This window comes from Diadema antillarum, unplaced genomic scaffold (genome assembly GCF_040938485.1).
Source record: "Diadema antillarum isolate AM-2024a unplaced genomic scaffold, OU_Dant_1.0 seq00000656_RagTag, whole genome shotgun sequence".
Lineage (NCBI taxonomy): Eukaryota > Metazoa > Echinodermata > Echinoidea > Diadematoida > Diadematidae > Diadema > Diadema antillarum.
This window is the reverse complement of record NW_027271568.1, coordinates 68,150-88,013: the sequence shown is the minus strand read 5'-3', so window position 1 is coordinate 88,013 and position 19,864 is coordinate 68,150. Positions and strand designations below refer to the sequence as shown.

General features: G+C 35.6%; 1 protein-coding gene across 1 annotated transcript in view; it reads right to left on the bottom strand.

Annotated features, from left to right (window-relative positions):
• Positions 1 to 12,022: 12,022 nt before the first annotated feature.
• Positions 12,023 to 19,864, bottom strand: part of LOC139736579 (MOB kinase activator 3B-like) — a 34,405-nt gene continuing 26,563 nt past the window's right edge. The window contains exon 7 of the mRNA XM_071647325.1: positions 12,023 to 12,622. Within this exon, the coding sequence (XP_071503426.1) occupies positions 12,593 to 12,622 (30 nt within the window). The 3' untranslated portion in view covers positions 12,023 to 12,592. The remainder of the gene's footprint in view (positions 12,623 to 19,864) is intronic.

Genomic DNA, 19,864 nt, shown 5'->3' with positions numbered 1-19,864 from the left:
ATAAATAGGCTAGTTAGTAGAAGATCGCAGCTCAGGAAAACATATGCCGCAACGCAACGCACTTCACACGTCTGATGATTGCTATTATTTGGTAAGTTTGCCATGCCAGCAACACATTCATCTCACCTTTTCGGAAACCTCCTCCAAATCAAGCAGTCAGGTCCCGTCTACGGATTTATATGACTCTTCAGAAATGGCACGTTTCGAATATTTCATCAATTCATCATATTTACCAAGATTAGTCACTCTCGGTGCGGGTACATAGGGTTCTACAGCTCATCAGACCGGCAAATGTCAGGTCGATCGTGTGTACGTACGATCTTTGGTTGTACACACAAGCTAGCTACTGCATGCAGGCAGGATAAACACATCAAGAATGTATGTTCGTTGACTCTCTCCCGGCTTTGCTTTATAACGAGGGATACCCCTCACAACGAACACATATGGGAAGCAGCAAAATACAATGACGTCAATGTAGTAGTGAGTGATGACGGTAGAATGATTATCGTACTGTACCCAGTTCCCATATACCGGACTGTAATGTTGTAACAGAACGTCTTCATTTTTGAGATTTTTGAGATGAAAAAGAAAGAAATGAAAATGAAGAATTATAAAGCAGCTGAAGAAGAAGAAAAGGAAGACGAAAAGGCAGAAGGAAAGGATTTAAGAAAAGAAAGGTTGTCAACGAATCGAGAAGAAGCAGGATTAGGAAAAAAATAAGGAGGGGGACGAGCAGGAATAGTACTAGTAACTGAAGAGGAAAAAAAAAGAGGAAAAAAAAAGAGGAGATTAAAATAAGTAGGAGAAAAGTAGCAGAGCAGAGGAAGTTATAAAATGAGAAATTGAAGAAACGGTGGTGAAACATAATAATGACCAAGGAGGTGAGTTGATTTTTAATAACCATAGTCGACTTTTTTTAAAAGGACATATATTTTCTTTTGTTTTAATTCCATTGTCATTTTTGTAATGAAGATATTTATTTCACCTTTGAAATATATGTTCCTCTATAATATCTTAGTGTCTCTTCCACATTACAGTACCATTTATATGGGATAGAAACATTTAGATAGCTTATTTTCAATTTGTTTTTTATTATGAATTATGATCAGTGTGAACGTATATGACTTAATTATAATTTCTTTCAAAGTTTATGTATTATGTCCAAACTATGTTATATAGTTATATCTGTTTAGATTCATTTTCACTTGGATGGCAATTATCTTTTATTTGTGCTGTGGCTGTTGTTGTTGGAAGAAAGACAAACAAAGAATATATCTTTGCGTCTGTTATCTCTTTCGAAATAGATTGAATTAGCTTTTGGTATATAACTTGTTTTAATCAGCATTTATTTTTTTCTTGCATCTATCATACACAACACACTCCTCTGTATGACATCACATACACATCATTTACATTGCTTAAAGGTAGGGAATCCCATTTGCACGCCTTAAATGAAGAGTTGTATAAATACAGTGGTATGTTGAAGAGAATATCATTTTAGAAACTCCCATAAAGTATTGAAAGTGGAAGGTAACATTTATACATTTTTTTGACGGTTAGATTTTGAATTGAATTGTTTTCGGGGCTCACCGTAAATTCCAGTACATTACTAGGCTACCTTTGCAGACCCATGTACTGCATGTGTGTCCATCATGTATATTTTGTGAAGAAAGTTCATCAACACTTACAAACATTTCTATATACATTCTTACCACACACTCTATATGTTATTACATCAGCTCTTGTACTTTTAGATTTTTGTTTATAGATCACAAATACAGAAGAATGCAACAAAAAGGCTTAAGTGTGGCTGACACACAGAACTACTGAGTAGTTGAGTTTTGTGCATTATTCAAATTTTAGATAACTGTTGACTTCCAAATTTCTAAGCAGTGGCCTAAGCAAGTCCCCTGAGGTTCATATCTAATGTTTTGCTGCATTTTGGGAGGTCTGTAAAAGGTATCCCCTACCTTTAAAGGGTGTGTACAGTTCTGGTCGAGGTGAAGATTTAGCTTATAACGTTTTGCGAGATATTCAGAAAGTTCTCTATGAGATGTCAAAGAGCATGCAGTTCTAAGGGGTATTAAAAGTTTATTCGATGAAAATCGGTTTTGAAAAGGCTGAGATATCCAAAAACAAGGTGAAACAAAAATATCTTAATAAAGTTGTGGCATGTCGCCTTTTATTATAATCACTTTTTGGATATCTCATTTGAAAACAAATTTTCATCAAATAAATGTTGAATCCTTCTTAAAATTACATGCTCTTTCATATTTCATAAGAGACTTTTCACTATCTCACTTAGGAATGTTCAAAACATGAATCCCTGCCTCAACCAGTATTATGTACAGTCCCTTTAACCCATAGAGGACGAGTCCTGAGTATACTTGGGCAGGTGTCTATGGGAAATGCATGTTGTAGCAAAATCAAACCATCCTCAATGGGTTAAAGGCATTGTTTGCTATCAATTGCACATGAAACAGAAACCCAGCTTTAGTGTGCTTCAAAATAGTTCTGAAATGTGAGTTAGGGATAGAAACAACCAGTGTAAAAAAGTTAATCAAAAATGTGAACAATATCTTAGTTATAGTAAAATTGTTTCTAGACTAAACCGTCTACACTACAGTTATGGTTTTTAGTGAGAAAAACTGTGATATCTCCCTATATTTTAGGTTTTATTGCAAAATTGTTATATGGTAGGATGTTTTGTGATACAACTATAACCTACACATATGCAGCAATTAAATGTGATTACTGGAATATTTTTTAAATCGCTGCTCCCAAAGGTAAACATTACCTTTAAAGCCACCCTCCCTGTATAATTTTCCTTTACCATCTTCATTGACAGACACCTAATATCTGGAAACTAAACTGACTTAAAGGACAAGTCCACCTTCATAGACAAGTGGGTTGAGTGAATGCAGCAATATTAGTAGAACACATCAGTGAGAGTTTGAGCAAAATCGGACAATCCGTTAAAAAGTTATGAATTTTTGAAGTTTCTGCTCAGTCACGGCTGGATGAAAAGACTACTATAGCTTGTGATGTCACATGAGTACAACGATATAAAGAAAGAATAAAGAAAATTCAACATATTTCCATTTTTCTCGCATAACAAAAGAACACTCGACTTCTCTCTTTCAGAAGGCATGGGGAATAATATTACCCTTAACATACGTCAGTAGCAAGTCGCAGAAATGTGCACTTTATTCAAAAAGTAAAGTTTTGTGAAATCCTCTTTTTATTTTCTTTATAATTATAGTTGTACGCATGTGACATCATACACTGTAGTAGTCATCTCTTCCAGCAGTGACTGCGCAGATACTTAAAATATTCGTAACTTTTGAACGGATTGTCCAATTTCCCTCAAACTTTCACTGATGTGTTCTACTAATATTGCTGCATTCTCTCAATCCTTATGTATATGAAGGTGGACTTGTCCTTTCATGAACAGGTGTGTTTGGGTCACCATACTTCATTGTTGTGCCACCAAGAAAATTTGATGATTTTGAAAAAAAAAAAATTGTGTAGAATCTCGTTTAAACACAGTTGGTAGAACATCATCAAAAGTGGGCATAAATCAAGACATTATTTCACAGAATTTCACAGTTTCACATGTTTACATCAAGTACTAGTAGAGATTTTGGTCATGACCAACTATGCAAATTGGAAGAGGTGATGATGTCATCACATTATAGATCTCTCATTGGTTGGTTGAATACAAAAAAAAAGAAGGCATTCTATATCTAGAGGGAACGCAAACCCAAAGAGCAATGTGGATTGAGTAAATGCATTAACATTAGTAGAACACATCAGTGAAAGTTTGAGGAAAATCGGACAATCGATGCAAAAGTTATGAACTTTTTAAGTTTTGGTGTTGGAACCGCTGGATGAGGAGACTACTAGAGGTGATGATGTATGAGTGGACAACAATGTAAAGAAAATATAAAAGGAATTCCACAAAAATTCACTTTTCTAGCAAAATGAAAGAGTACTTGACTAACCGCTTTCAGAAAGCAGGGGAAATAAGTGCTACCCCTAACATATGTCAGTATGAAGTTGATAGAATGTGTAATTTTCACGAAAAATGAATTTCTATTGAATTCCCTTTATATTTTTTTTATATTGTAGTCCATTCATATGTCACAACCTCTAGTAGTCTCCTTACCCAGCAGTTCCAACACCAAAACTTTAAAAATTCATAACTTTTGCATCGATTGCCCGATTTTCCTCAAACCTTCACTGATCAGATGTGTTCTACTAATGTTACTGCTTTCACTCAATCCACATTGCTCTTTGGGTTTACGTTCCCTTTAACTTGTTGAAGACGAGTCCCGAGTATACTCGGGCAAGCGTCTATGGGAAATGCATGTTGTAGCAATATCAAACCGTCCTCAACGGGTTAAGTTCACCATTCCCAAAAGTAACTGATCAGTGATATACACATAGGTTATGATAAGGCTGGGGATAATGTGTTGTACTGCTACTTTACAGGTTTGTATACAGTAAATCAGGTGACTTAGTGAAGATTTAGTGCAATTATTATGACATCATTATTCCTAAAATTTAAATGTGGCTGCAACTAATCCTGTATGTAATGAAATCATGAGAAATCCAGATTTTCTAGAGCATACTTGATTTTGGGTCAAAAATTTGATGAAAACACTATCATTTTGCTAGTGTCATCTTTATAAAGCTTTCTACTTCTACTTCATGTATTGAAGTATTTATGATTATAATTTACTTGGTTAACATGATTACTGATGTCATTACTAACTGTGCACACATCTACACAATACAAGAAATCATACACAACATACCAAAATATTTGTCTTTTTTCATGTTTTTATTATTTTTTATACCAAAGAAATCTAACTGTTTCTCTCATATTTGCAAATATTTCTTCCAAAAAAGTACATTGTACAATGGTAGAAAGTGCCTGTATAATAGAGTTATGTACAACTACTACTAGCATGACAAAACCGTGTGTAATGCTCCTTGGTACATATTTCAAGTGTCACATGGGGAAATTCAAAATGTTATTGACTTCTATCAAAGACAATCAAAATGATGTGCAATTTTGACCAATATTCCAGCAAGCTCTCACTACAAAAAGAGTAAAATAATAATAATAATAAATATAAGAATAAAAAACAATTGATCATAATGTCTGTAATCATGATGATACTAATAATAACAATAAGAGTACATTGTAATAATATAACAATAATAGTAATAGCAATAATAACAATAACAATAATGATATACAATAATAATAATAATAATGATAATAATAATAATAATGATACAAATGATAAAATAATTGCATCTATTTAAAAAAAATGACTACCTGATGAGCAAAGTACAGCGATGGAAAAAAGTGTCACTCTCATTAGACAGTCTTGTACACATCGTTTTGTCTATCCAAAAATCATCATCATCTCGAATAGATTGTACATACATTTGTATTACAAGCCTTTTTCTTTCTTTTTTTGGAAAAATCGACTTTAGAGACATCATTCTTTCACATTACAAAATGTGTAATTATCTGTAGCTTCAATAATCTTACTTGTTAAAATGCACATGTTTCTCCATTACATCCTGTTCTTACTGGTGCAGTATGCTTCTGCTTGCATTTCTCTTGCAGTATTAAATAGAACAATCTTCAGTCATTCCTGCATATTACATTGTAACTCTCATCATATCACTTACGTATCAAATTATATTACTAAAGTCAGCTGACACACCTCCAATGTAAAAATCAAACAGGCCTTTAGACTCTCTCCGCTATATTCTTGAAATAAGAAAGGAGAAACTCGCATGTAGTGTGGACATTTTTATGTGATCTAAGGTTTTGCACTCTGTTATGTCTGATATTTAAAATTTCAAGTGGTTTCTTCCTTCTTCTGCAGACATTTTCTTAGAACATTAACTCATGCATACAAAGCATATTGAACAAAACATTTCCACACAATTACTTTCATGAAATGTCGCAGCCCACAAAATGTGCAAAGATTTTGACAACGCAGATAAGAATCTTCAACACTTGACGGGTAATTGTTATGAGACAGGCCCATGAATCATCATTCCAAAAAAAAAAAAAATGTATCAGAATCTACATGTACCTATATCCAGGATCCTTCATAGATAAGGATAAATCTACAGCATTGTGCTCTGACACAATACAGCCCTCTTTTGTTCAACACACTACCATCCAAACCACCATATTTGACACAAAAAACACCCCCCCCAAAAAAAAAAAAAATCAAACAAACAAACAAACAACCAAAACAAACAAACAAACAAACAAACAAAACAGTAACTTGACAAACCTTCAAAAACATCATTGAAAATCTTAAAATAAAATCATGCTCTGAATGATTTTAATCATAAATGTTACACCATGTCATTGCTTTTCATTGACTTCATTGATAATATGTTACCCACTTCTAATGCAGTGACATGGTTAGAAGTTTTGGAGTAAAAAATTTCAAGTAAAGAAACATCACTACACACATAGTAACAGGTCACATAATTAAAAAATAAATGAATAAATTGAAATTTACGATGAATTCTGAAAGAGCTATCCATTAAAACCTTTTATTATTCCACAATCAGGATCTGACAGCCAAGATATTAGAACTAGAGGAGTCACTTTTATAACCAAGGTGGCAATCTTCTTCCACAAGGAGCACTTGATCAACTTGAAAAATCCACATTATTTTTCAGTGCTACACTTCAATAATTTCGAGCATATGATAAAAAATACTGTGTTAAGCTGTTATTTTCGCATACAGATATTTTCGCGAATGATGAGGTCACAGACATTTTTGCGAGATGTTGTTTCCACGATTCTGACTTCGTCGCTGTCATAAGTGCAATAATTTTTGTCAGTTAGAGATATTTTTGCGGTCCAACAGTAATTTGCGAAATTCATAAATATTAAATCCTCGAAAAATAACAGCTTATAGAGTAAGAGATTTGGAAGCTATTCGAATGCTTCTTTTCGTGAGTTGATCTTTAATTAAAGAATCAAAATATATCTCAAGCGGTACATCTGAAAAAAAAAAGTACAGAGACACACACACATAAATTAGCCTAAAACTCAATGATGCAGAGATAAAAAAAACAAAAAATCATGATCAAAAAGCTGAAACATAAATCATCTTGACTTTAACAAATTGCAAGTCTTCTCTTATAGAAAATCACACCTTCAAACTGGGCCATTCTCATGTGTACCACAGTATACCTTATTGCCAATATGTATTCAAAATAGTTTGTCTACATATCCTTCATATGAACATCACACAACACACACTGAATGCTTGCCTATGGTATCCTTGAAGACCAAACAACATGAAGAAATTAGTATTTGCAATCCATTATTGACATTCTTAAACAATTTTGGGCTAAAATGAAAAGTCAGAGTATATTCTAGCCACAGATTGAAGAAATAAAATCTGTGCTTGACACAGGAGATATACAGCCATTCTTAATCAGCAGATTTCATTGCAGTTTTGACTTCATAATCAAAGACTATTACTACAAACAAATGAGAGAGAAAAAAAAAGGTCTGTGTACAAGCTTCTGAATACCCGTACAACAGAACAATCACCGCACGAGCTGAAATTGGGATAGACATTAATGTACCTCTTCTCATTTGGGCGTATGAAAGAAATCTTCATACAGTTTTATGCAAGGAAGGGTAATAGAAAACTTGCTGTAAAATCATAAGGTAATCCCCATATTATTGAATAAAATCACCCACCTATTTCTTCTCAATATCGGTATTGGTGAGGAATCTTGCTAGCACACATCAACTTTCCAAATCTTGCTTAATCTGCTTTGAAAGTCGTATCTCCCTTTTGCAAACATCATGAAATTCTGCAAGGTTGCAAAATAATGTCTTCCAACATCATGAACAAAATCTTAAGGTACTAATACACTTGAGGTTTGTTTTTTATTTTAGAAATGAAAAACTAACCCTATGTCACTCTGGAACATGCTCCTCTTTTCTATCAAGAATAACGGTTATATATTCTTCTTCTTTTTTTTTCTTTTTCTTTTTTTTTTTTTTTGGGGGGGGGGGTCCAAATAAATTCACTTGAAATCCATGGTTTTACTCCCCTTTCCATAATAAAGAAATTTCCAGCTTTAATTTTCTGAGGAAAGGTTTGAATTACATGGTCTCTACAATATACCAGCTTATGAAAGCAAACTACTTTTTAGGGTTACAAAAGGGGCACATGAACTTTAACCATTTCTGTGCCATGGACTTTGGACAGTGTGTGTACAATAGTGTGAGGTCTTACATGCCAATTAGCACATAAAGCACACAAGAGTTAATATTCGTCACCCTTGTATTCAAGCATTCATCAACATGTATGCCCAAGCAACCTCTAAGAACAAATTTAATCGACGCTGCTCGAAACAGAATGTTTCTGGTGAGATATAGGCTCTGAATACACAATGAAAATAACTCTGGACTAATGAGAGAATAAGGTACCTGTTAGTCTGGATATTATGTTTGTCAATGAATGATTAAAGTCACACCATTCCTTCAAAAGTGTCAAATTAGATTTTTGTAATCCTTAATGATGATAGGCGTCTGTAATGATCACCAATTATATTCCTCTCTTTTCTTCTGTGAGGCATTTACATGAAAGCAATTTTGATGCCCCCCCAAAAAATCATAATGCAGACTTTCTTTTCACATCTTACAAGTGCAGAAAAAAAATCTGCTCACGTTCGTTCTTTCTTTGTTTCAGTTTGTCATTCATATTCCACGCTTAGAAGGGAAATTAATGCTATCATTAACGTTACAATTCATGGTTCAAATGAATGTTTTGTCCAACATTCAGAAGCAAAGAAGTGTAAACAAGCTTCTTTGGAGTAACGAACATGATATTACATATATAATATACGGATGGATAGACACATGTATCCACCGAAATAACAATATAAATAAAAATACATAGCACGAACAAGTATCAAACACATTACAGGTACAATTTCCTTGTAACTCAAGGAACAATGTCGTCATACAATTTACAAAGCATAATTATCTAGGGATGGCATTGAGATATTAAATAAACACTTTCTTTTTTTCTAGAGCGATGACAAAGATGTCACTGCGGAGCAGGAAGTTGCCAGGCATCTTGACCTTTGACCTCAGACCTGACCTACTCTGTCATAACACCTCCTGGGTATCGGAAAGAGTGACACTACTGTATGATATGTGCGATTTGCAATAATAATATGATATGGTCTCCCTTATCTAGGGTAGCAAATGTATAACATATGTGACCCTGCACCTCAAAATAAACAAAGTCGCCAGACATGAATTTTTAGTTAAGACCATATTCTGAATTATGTATAACTCAAATCAAATCGACTCTCCTATAAATATTGGAAAGAAAGCACAAACTCAGGAAAAGTGTGAACTGAGAAAAGAGGCTCTGAAGTACAGTGTCTATTCAAGCGCTTAATCTTTTCCAAACCATGCTGGCTGTGCCATGAATGGGACAAAAAGCAGGAAGTACACCCCCAGAGTAACAACAATGAAGGGATTATTGGATTAGGCTGAAATTAAGCATGCCTCATTAATACATTCTGTCCATAATCAATGCCAACTTTCAAAGCAGTAGCACTATCCTTTCAAAAGTTATTAGAGTTGAAAGTGAAGAGTGTGGACGAGGTTTTTCAGAAATGAAAAAGAGATTCTGAAGACACACCTAATCACACTATTCTACCAAAAATGTTCGAGATAAACTGCTAAAAAAACACACTTTCCTGCCTGTTTTACGATACCAAATTTTAGCATAATGTAAAAGAAGACCCGCTCTTTCAGAAAATACGAAAAAGTAAAGTTCGGCTAGGTTGACCCATTTCACTTATTTTCAGTCCTCACGCAAAATCAGTGTGTGCGACTTTATGTTCGTTTTGAGGTGCACGGTCACATACACTGTAAAAGTGGAAATTTTCGCAGTGTAGAAATTTTCGCCCATTTCACGCAACCAGAAACTAGCGTGAAAATGTAAGCAGGAGAATATGTTAGCATGCCATATGTTCCTGCACTCACTGTCATGATTCTGTGAAATTAAAAACATGTGAAACTCTTCTTTCCGGGCCGAGCGCAAAAAATTAGTCACCTTGATAAAATATCCACTTTTACAGTATTGTGACATCACAGGCATGCAATAGTGCAAAACCTACCACTTGACCAAAAGCCTGACACGGATGTCCATGTAAATTGAGCTGTCAGCTGTGCAATATTCATTTTTGATCAAAAAAACTGCACCAGCCACAGCGTGCAGTGGTACATTTCGTAACTGCATATGTCACATGATGAGCGATCAACCAATTAGAGAGCTAGAATCTTTTCAGGTGTTGTATAACATTCACTATACATTATTAGTGTTTCATACAAAGGTAAAGCAAACTATTCAATATCATTTATTTGAGCCCATTCACTTTCCGTATAATCGTTTTTTTGTTTTGTTTTTGCTTTGGTTGCAGAACAGCAGAGAGCCTAAAGATTGGTACACTTTTAACACATTGGAGGAGATTTACATTGACAACACATCGAGATTTAAACTGCCGTTTCTTGCTCACTTTGGAACACATTTTATCACATTTCTCTCTGATTTTGTGCAAATTTTATCACTTGAATCAGTTCTATTTAATCTTTCTAGAACATGAAATATGCAAACAAATTCAGAGGTGTCATTTTTATGGTAAGATGATAATCCTCATCAATATTCCCCCAACTTTATGGGAAAATGAGATAAGTTTTAATTATCAATGAGCTGACTTTCAGTTCTAAGTTAACTATACAAAATATATCCCTGTTTCTGCATTACGTCACGTAAAATATTTTTAAATGAACACTAACTACACTTTTGGACGAGATTTTGCAACTGACTGGAATCTCATTTGTCTGATAAATACGTAAGCGCGATACAGTTTAGACTGACGACTGAAGAAATGGCAAGTATAATATGGTCTACAAACTGTAACGTTCAATACTTCGGAGATTGTCTGCTCGGCTTAGACGAAATGCGCACTGGTCAAATACTTGCACAAACAAACCATCTGTTGATAATGTTGACATCCAGGAATAATGACATACAGAGAAATAACAACTACAAAAGTTTGTCCACTGGGAGCACGAAAAGAGAAAAGTGAACATTCTCTTAAAGTCCACATTGTCATGGTAATAGCAAATGAATAACTGTGCCCTACTCCTATGCTCCAACATAAAAAACAAAACAAAACAAAACAAAATCATATTTTAAAGTAATAATCACTACAGGACCAGACATTCTGATCTTGGCGAAATGTGGAATTTGCACAATGGAGACATTCTATACTGTAAAACCTGAACTTTTTCACGTGCATGAAACTTTCGCAAAATTTGAAGGAGCTAAGGTTCACAAAAGTACACAAAATGCAGAAAAAAAATCTTGTCTACATTTTCAAGAAAGTTTTGTGCTGAAAAAAAAAAAAAAGGCTGTCGGCTCAAATTTGCAAAAGTTTCATGATGCAAAATGTTTCTGGTTTTACAGTATTATAAAAATAAAATTATTCACAAAATGGTAGATGCTATGGCTTGAAAAGTACATGTATGCAGTTATAATAAAATAACATTTAGGCTGTACATTGTATATTCATGTGAAGAGAATGACATGAAGTGATAAACAATGGCCCGAATCCACGAAGGTGGTACAAATGAAACCATGGTTTAAACCATGGACAAAAACCATGGAGCGCCAAGTGTCGCATAGAATATTTCGTTACGAAATCAGTCATTTCGTCGATGAAATGATCATTTTGTATAAACGAAATGACAAAATTTTCTAACTAAATGAACATTTTGTCCACGAAACGATAATTTTGTTAATGAAACGGTCATCGTGTCAACGAAATGACCAATTTCGTAACCAAATATTCCGTGCGACACTTGGCGCTCCATGGCTTTTGTCCATGGTTTAAACCATGGTTTCATTTGTACCACCTTTGTAAATTCCGGCCATAGAGTTCTATTTGCCTGCTAGAGTTGCGAGTAGCTGCTTTGTTGCACTCATTCGGCGTAGTGGTAACAGCGGAAAGAATCGCAACCAGGCCGATGACAGCTGGCACGAAGAAGGTGATGATCAGAGCGTTGATGAAAACAATGGGAGATGAATGAGGATGACATGGGAACGGAATTCTCAACAGACGAGAACAAATTTTGCAGCCCAACATAAACCAACATTAAACGTGCAAAACCAGTCTGGGCAGGGTTGACCCTGGTCCACCGCAAACAGCTTTTACATTTTTTTTTTTCTTTTGGTGATTGTTTGATGTTTAACCTTTGACCTCCATCAACCATCAGATCGGAGGTATAAAAAAAAAAATCCATTCTTCCTTGTCGCAGACTGCATATGGTGCTCAGATAAACATGAAATATGTGAGGTACTCGACTGAACTCCATTGGATGGGTTATCCATGCGATAACAAAATAAGACAAAGAAACAAGATGGATAATGAAGTTTGCTGCACATCTCCAGAATCAGGATAGAAGGTCAAAGGTCGGTGAGTTGGACAACATTCATACACAGATCTTCTGGATCATTTCTCTCTGCAAACATCAAACAGAAACAGGAAAGGAAAACAGTTTTGTTGTAAGATTAATAGCCGTATTTGCATGACATCTTTCGAATTCAAACAGTTACACAAAATGTAATCTAAAGCAGACATGATTTTGAAGAATTTCAACACACAGAAAAAAATACTATTGTAAAAGTGGATATTTTTGCGAGAGTAATTGTAAAAGTGGATATTTTTGCTACAGTAATTTTTTACTCTCAGCCAGGTAAGATGAATTTTGCATGTTTTCAATTCTGCAGAATCAGGACATTAACTACTGGAACATATGGCATTCAAAAATATTCACATGCTATCATTTTGCGGGCTAGCTTCTGGCTGCACAAAATGCACAAAAATTTCCACCCTGCAAATATGTCCACTTTTACAGTCTGCTAGTGGATTACAGGAGACAGACCTCTCTTCAAGCTGATTGGGAAAACAATCCACCTTTTATAGAAACCTAGTAGGGATGGGATACAATGCAGTGGGAAGACTGGCCCAACTCGTGATATATTCAGGAACCCCTGTAACAAACTGTGTACAGCTTTACCACTAATCTCTAGAGTGAGTACACCCGCAGATGAAGAATTTTCACTGCAGTCTGAGCACACATTGTACCTATGAGTGTCTGCTACGATATGCATATTCACTGACGGGCAGTTCTACTCCGGCAGGTCTGTGCTATTTGTGATTTGTGAAAGTAAGTCTAGCGGTGGACAGTGAATGAAAATTGATTCAATATTGGACCAACAACCTCCCCTTCCCACTTTGATGAACCTTTTTTAAACACTAACCCAATTTTGAAACACACATGATGTTCAGTGATATAGGGCCACTTGTTACCAGTAGCCAGCCTCTCACTGAATAGTGTATGTGCAGTATTAAACACTGATATCTCATTTTCACTAGTATTTCCTCTTACTTTTTAATAAAATTTTTCAAGTACTACAATCCCTACTTAGGCCTACAATCTGCTTTTATTAAATTCAGTTTATTAGCACATCCTCTAGCTGTACATTGAAAAATTTCAGATTTTATATGTTATTTACATATCAATGATTATCAAGTGACCAACATCTGACAAGCTTCGCTTTTCACTAGACCACTCTTTTCCATAGCTGCATTTGTTTCTTGGTCAATCTTGCAAATTATGCATTACTTCTCTCATTATATTTTCAATTTTATATACAACTGTGCACTGTATTCTGTATCATACTTCATGACTTGTATTCCTTAGGGTGGGATTTCATGGAGCACGCGAACGATTTGCGAAGGACGCGAATGACAAAATCCAACATTCGGAAGAGTTTTTCTCCGAATGTTTTCCGACAATGAAGCCGAAAACTATTCTTGCGCAATTTGTGCGAAGTTTCCCCGACGTATGTGCGAATGTCGTGTGTATCATTGCTGAAGTACAGCATGTTACGTACACGAAGAACACGCGACGGAAATGCGAACAACGAAAAATTTTCAATAATCATGGGAGAAAATGTACCCAAGGAGAGGTGGAAGCTGTCTTGAGTTGACTTCTTTTCTTTCCTCTATTTCTCCTTTCTTTTTCTCTCATCTCTCTATCGTGTGCTTGCCTACATTTTTTTCCCTAGGACGTATCTCCACTAGTAAAGCATTACACTTTTGACTTTTTTTTTTGCAGTTCCTCCAACACATAATCTCCATACTTCAAATGAAATTTTACATACTTTAGATTAATTCTAAGTGTATTCTGCGATTTTTTTTGTATATCAAACATTTCTTTCTCTTTGCTAGTCTTTAATTTCTTTTGTTACTATAGTTGTTAACAATTGTTTGATGTTTAGGTGTATGCTACGATTTTTATTTGTAGAAAACGTATAGGTTATACATCCCCAAAACGTGCGCTAAGCGTTCGCGAGAATGTCTCAAAAGGTACGCGAACAGTTTGCGATTACGTCGTAAAATGATCGGAAAAACTTCGCAGATTTCACGTAACATACGCGAGACATTCTCCAAAGTTTCGGAGTCTGTTTGGGGTTTCACGAACATTTTGCGAACATCGCGCATGTCTTGCGAAGGTCTTGCGCATATGACGAGGCTTTAAAGACACTTTCGAGAACAATTCACGAGCAAATCACGACCAAGTGTGCGGAAAAGGTTCGCAGAAAATTTCAAACTTTTTTGAAATTCTCGCCGAAGTAAAAATGACGTTCGCGAACAATTGACGACGCTTCCGAACCCTCACGTTCGTTTGGCGAACTTTTGCAGACCAAAATACGAATGCTGGATTTGCCATTCGCGTCCTTCGCAAATCGTTCGCGTGCTCCGTGAAATCCCACCCTTATGAATTGGGGGTAAAACAATATTATTCTTTCAAGTATCGCGCAATTTTTGAGACCAAATTTGTCGCTCCCCGGCATACCGTCGTTTTGAAGCCACGCCCCTTTGAAAAAAATTTGTCCACCCCAAAATTGCTCAAAAACGTGATTTTATGTACAAATGCAGTGTAAATTGTGTTTTTGCAATTAATTCGTATAGAAATAAATATTTTTACTTTCAATGGCTGATAATGATTTATTGTAGCCTGATTACGCTTTAAGGCGCACCTGGTAAAGTAGGGACTGCGAGCGACGGAGAGCGACACTCAGCGACGGGGACTTATTGCGAGAACAATGAAGTGCGTCCCAGTATGTTTTTACTCCGTCGCTAAGCGTCGGTCAAAGCATCACGCGCCATCATTTTCATGACACCGCGACGCTTGCCGACGCTTGCTGACACTTGCCGACACCCTCAAAAGAAGCTGTTGATTATTTCTATGTTGCGTGACCTCCGATCACGCAAGTAATAGTGCCGACGTTTCGGGACATGGCGCTTGAGATGTAGCGAGATTTCTGAATGGTCACGGCCAGTGCTCAAATTGAATAGCGAGCGACGTGTCTAGACGCACCTCTCCTGATTACAAATGATGCTCGTGATAGCCCGACGATGAGCGACGTGTCCCGACGCTTTCCTTTGTCTCAACATTGGTTATGAGTTGATTTGCGTTTCGTTTGGCTATAAGACGGTGAAAAGAAAACGTAATTATGGGGTGTGATCTCACTGAACGGGGAACACTTTAAATAGCGATCGAAGAGGGTTTATGAAAACACATGTAGGTCTACACTCATACGCGAATGTATGCCTTAATTAGGCAGCTCCATACATGTAAAATTTTGCATGCATGAGGTGAGATCTTGTTTTTATCTGTCAAGTGACTCAAGAACTGAATAGTGTATTACGAAGTCGTCCCATTTCTCCCGTAGGAAAAAGTCAGATGTTTGCCTTTACTTTTGGAAATGAACAGCGGTAACAATCGGCTCCGCGAGATGCTAAAATTAATGTCAGATGTTTCGTTTTAATTTTTGGAAATGAATAATGGTAATATTCGTATGATACTAAAATAAACGTCGGATGTTTGTTTATACTTTTGGAAATGAATAACGGTAAGATTCAGCTCCATACGGTGCTAAAATTGATGTCAGATATTTGATTTTGCGATCGGAAATGCGTAAGGATAACATTTGGCTCCGGAAGATAATAGATAAAGAAATAAATGTCGAATGTTTGCTTTGACTTTCGGAAATGACTAACAATAATATTCAACTCCGTACGATGATAAAATAAACGCCGCATGTTCGCTTTTACTTTCGAAAGTAAATATCAACATTCGGCTCCAGAAGATGCTAAAATAACTATCACATGATTGCTTTTACGTTCGGAAGCGAATAGCAGTAATATTCTGCTCCATACGATGCTAAAATAATTGTCGGATGTCTGCTTTTTAAATTTCGAAATGAATAACAGTAACATTGATTCATTAAAATTGATGTTTGATGTTTGCTTTGACGTTCGGAAATGAATAACAATTATATATTCAACTCCGTACGATGATAAAATAAATGTCTGATGTTTGCTTTTATGTTTGATAGTAAATAGCAATAACATTCAGCACCGGAAGATGCTATAAATGCCGGATGTTTACTTTAACGTTCGAAAGTAAATTAGCGATGATAACATTCAGCTCTGGAAGATGCTAAAGTAAATATTGAATGATCCCTTTGACGTTTGGAAATGAATACCAATAATATTCAACTTCGTGTGATGGTGAAATAAATGCCGGATGTTTGCTTTAATGTTCGAAAGTAAATATCAATAACATTCAGCTCCGGAAGATGCTAAAATAAATGTCGAATGATCCCTTTGACGTTCGGAAGTGAATAACAATAATATTCAATTCCGTACTATGATCAAATGAATGTCGGATGTTTGCTTTTACTTTCGAAAGTAAATAGCAATGACATTCGGCTCCGGAAGATGCTGAAATAAAAGTCAGATGATTGCTTTTACGTTCGGAAGTGAATAGAAGTAACATTCTGCTCCATACGATGCTAAAATAAGTGTTGGATATTTGCTTTTACATTTCGAAATGAATAACAGTAACATTCAGCTGCGTTTGATGGGAAAGTAAATGTCTGATATCTGCCTTGACGTTAAAAATGAACAACAGTAGGCCCTACTATTCGGCTCCGTACGATGCTAAAACAATATTGTCAGATGATTCATTTCACTTTCGGAAGTGGACAGCAGCAAATAACATTCGGCTCCGTATGATAATGAAATAAATGTCGGATGTTTGCTTTTAAATTTGGAAATGAATACCAGTAATATTCTGCTCCGTACGATGCTAAAATGATAAGAGATTGTTACTTTTACATTTGGAAATGATTAACGGTATCAATCGGCTCAGTTAGATGCTAAAATAGATAGCGGATGTTTGCTTTCACGTTCGGAAATGAATAAGGATAACATTCAGCTCCCTAAAGATGCTAAAATGAATGTCGGTAGTTTGCTTTTATATTTGAAAATGATTAACGGTAATATTCGGCTCCGTAAGGTGCTAAATTACTAGTGAATGTTGCATGATTGCTCTTACAATCGGAAATGAATAACGGTAACTTTCGGCTCTTTTTATAGTGCTAAAACGTTGTTTTAAATGTTTTAAATGTCTGCAAATGCTCCCACTTTCTCATTTCAAACGTAAGTTTTGACCACCTAAATAGGCATCAACTTTTACCTAACTAACAGTGTGTGGGATTATTCCGAAGGTGCTTTACTCTGAAAACTCTTAATCCGACGCGAAAATTTATTTATTTGTTTATTTATTTATGTATCTATCTATCTATCTATCTATTTATCTATTTATTTATTCATTCATCTTTGGAGTTTAACAACGTTGAGAGTATCGACCCCCGTTTCGTTTTCGAGTGGACGATTCTTCAAAAAACGATACTTTTTTCCCCCTTCGTCAATTTGGGATTTACGAGCCTTCGGAATGACTGTAACTATGTTTGTTTTTCTTTTTTTTTCAGTCGATTAGGGGATGGGGGGGGGGGGAGGTAATTCAGAAAATAAATATAAAAGGGAGTGAAAATCTTGAGGCAAGAAATACAAGTCAGTGAAATTCTCAGTTTGATATCGTTAATTTTTTTTGCGTGATGTTTGTATTCTGGAAAGAGTCATATATACTTATTCCGTTGGTTCGTTCTTCCGAATCTTAGCCTTCGGAATAACGAACTTTAAGTAACGAACTGTAACTTTGTGTTTTGTTTTGTTTGTTTGTTTGTTTTTTTAGTCGAGCAGTGGAGGGGGAAGGGTAATTCAGAAAAGAAATATATAGACGGCATCAGGGAAAATTTTGAGGCAAGAAATCAGTTTCTCAGTTTGACATTGTTAATTTCTTTGCGTGGTGGTTATTATTCCAAAAAGAGTCAGGTATGATGATACTAGGTGTACTTATATTCCGATGGTTCGTTCTTCCGTATCCGAAAAACGCAAATTCCATGTTTGTTACTATAGTAATCTGAAAATGTACTAGGGTTTGTTAATCCGAACATTTTGTGACATTCCGAAGGTTCGTTAATCTGAAAATGGGAAATACGGTTCGTTAATCTAAAAACGAATAACGTGGTCAAAAAATTGTTTTGTTTTCGGATTAACAGCATTTAGAAAACCAAACCTTCCTTCGTTTTTGAATTGACGAATCTTCAAAACAGCAACACAATTTTGTTGTTGCTTTTATTTTTTTTCGAATAACGAGACTTCGGAAATTGCAAACGCTCAAAGTAACGAACAGTTACGATTTTCTGTTAATCATTAAAGCGAGCAGTGGAGGATAATTCAGAAAAGAAATATAGACGGGAGGAATAATCTTTGATTGATGATGATGTTGGTCATGTTTCTTAATGTTTATAGAAAAAGGCTGAGTGATCCGAGTGATGGTGATGATAAGTTATTACTAATGCGAGTGTAAAAGACAGCTTCCGGCCCATGAATGATGGGGAAAAAATACATACACCTCATAACAAAAAGAACCACGTGCTAGCAACCTTCGTAAAGTTAAATCTAGACGTTCATTGCCAGCAAAGGGGAAAAACACAACCGTAGCTGAAGCAAAGAGATTGTGTATGCAGTCTCTGGCATTACGAGAAACTTGACACCCCACCCTTCTCCCCTCCTTGTGGAAAATTTCCACAAAACCAGGTGCCAGACCCAAGGTGCCAGACGAAAGAATGCGCGCACTGGAATAAACCGCGTGTACATAGCCTGGAAATATCAATCGAAGAACTATAGCTCATGAGTTGTCATCGCAAAGATCATGATTCTAATTATAGCCTTTCTTTTGACCGTTAGTAGAAATATCGAACAGTTTATTATTGTGTACTTAATTGAGTATTTTAAATGTTTACTGAACTACAAATTGTATAGGAAGGGATTTATTACTCACAGAAATATACGAAAGACCTCATATTATGCCCAGACAAATTCACTACGAGTATGTGATGCAGCCACTACCCGGTTAGACAGCAAAATCCTGACAATTTCACGCTCAAAACTACGTATAACTTTGGAAAGTTTGAAGGAACTTCACGTACGAACTGTGAAGTTATTTGGCTATCAACATTCGTTCGTTTTTGTTTTTTGTTTTGTTTTTGTTTTTTCCTCGTTTAAAAGACATGATTTCTTCGAATGGAACGTAAACTGTTTAGCGAACATCGTTATGGCAGACTTTGTGATATCAGTCAGGGGAAAAGAAACTGGAATAGTTAAGATGTTTAGAATCCAATAAATAACATGAAAAAGCCTGAAAAATAACACATGACTATGTTTTATAGTAAACAATAACTGAATATACCTAACAAATTTTTGCATTGAAAGATATTAT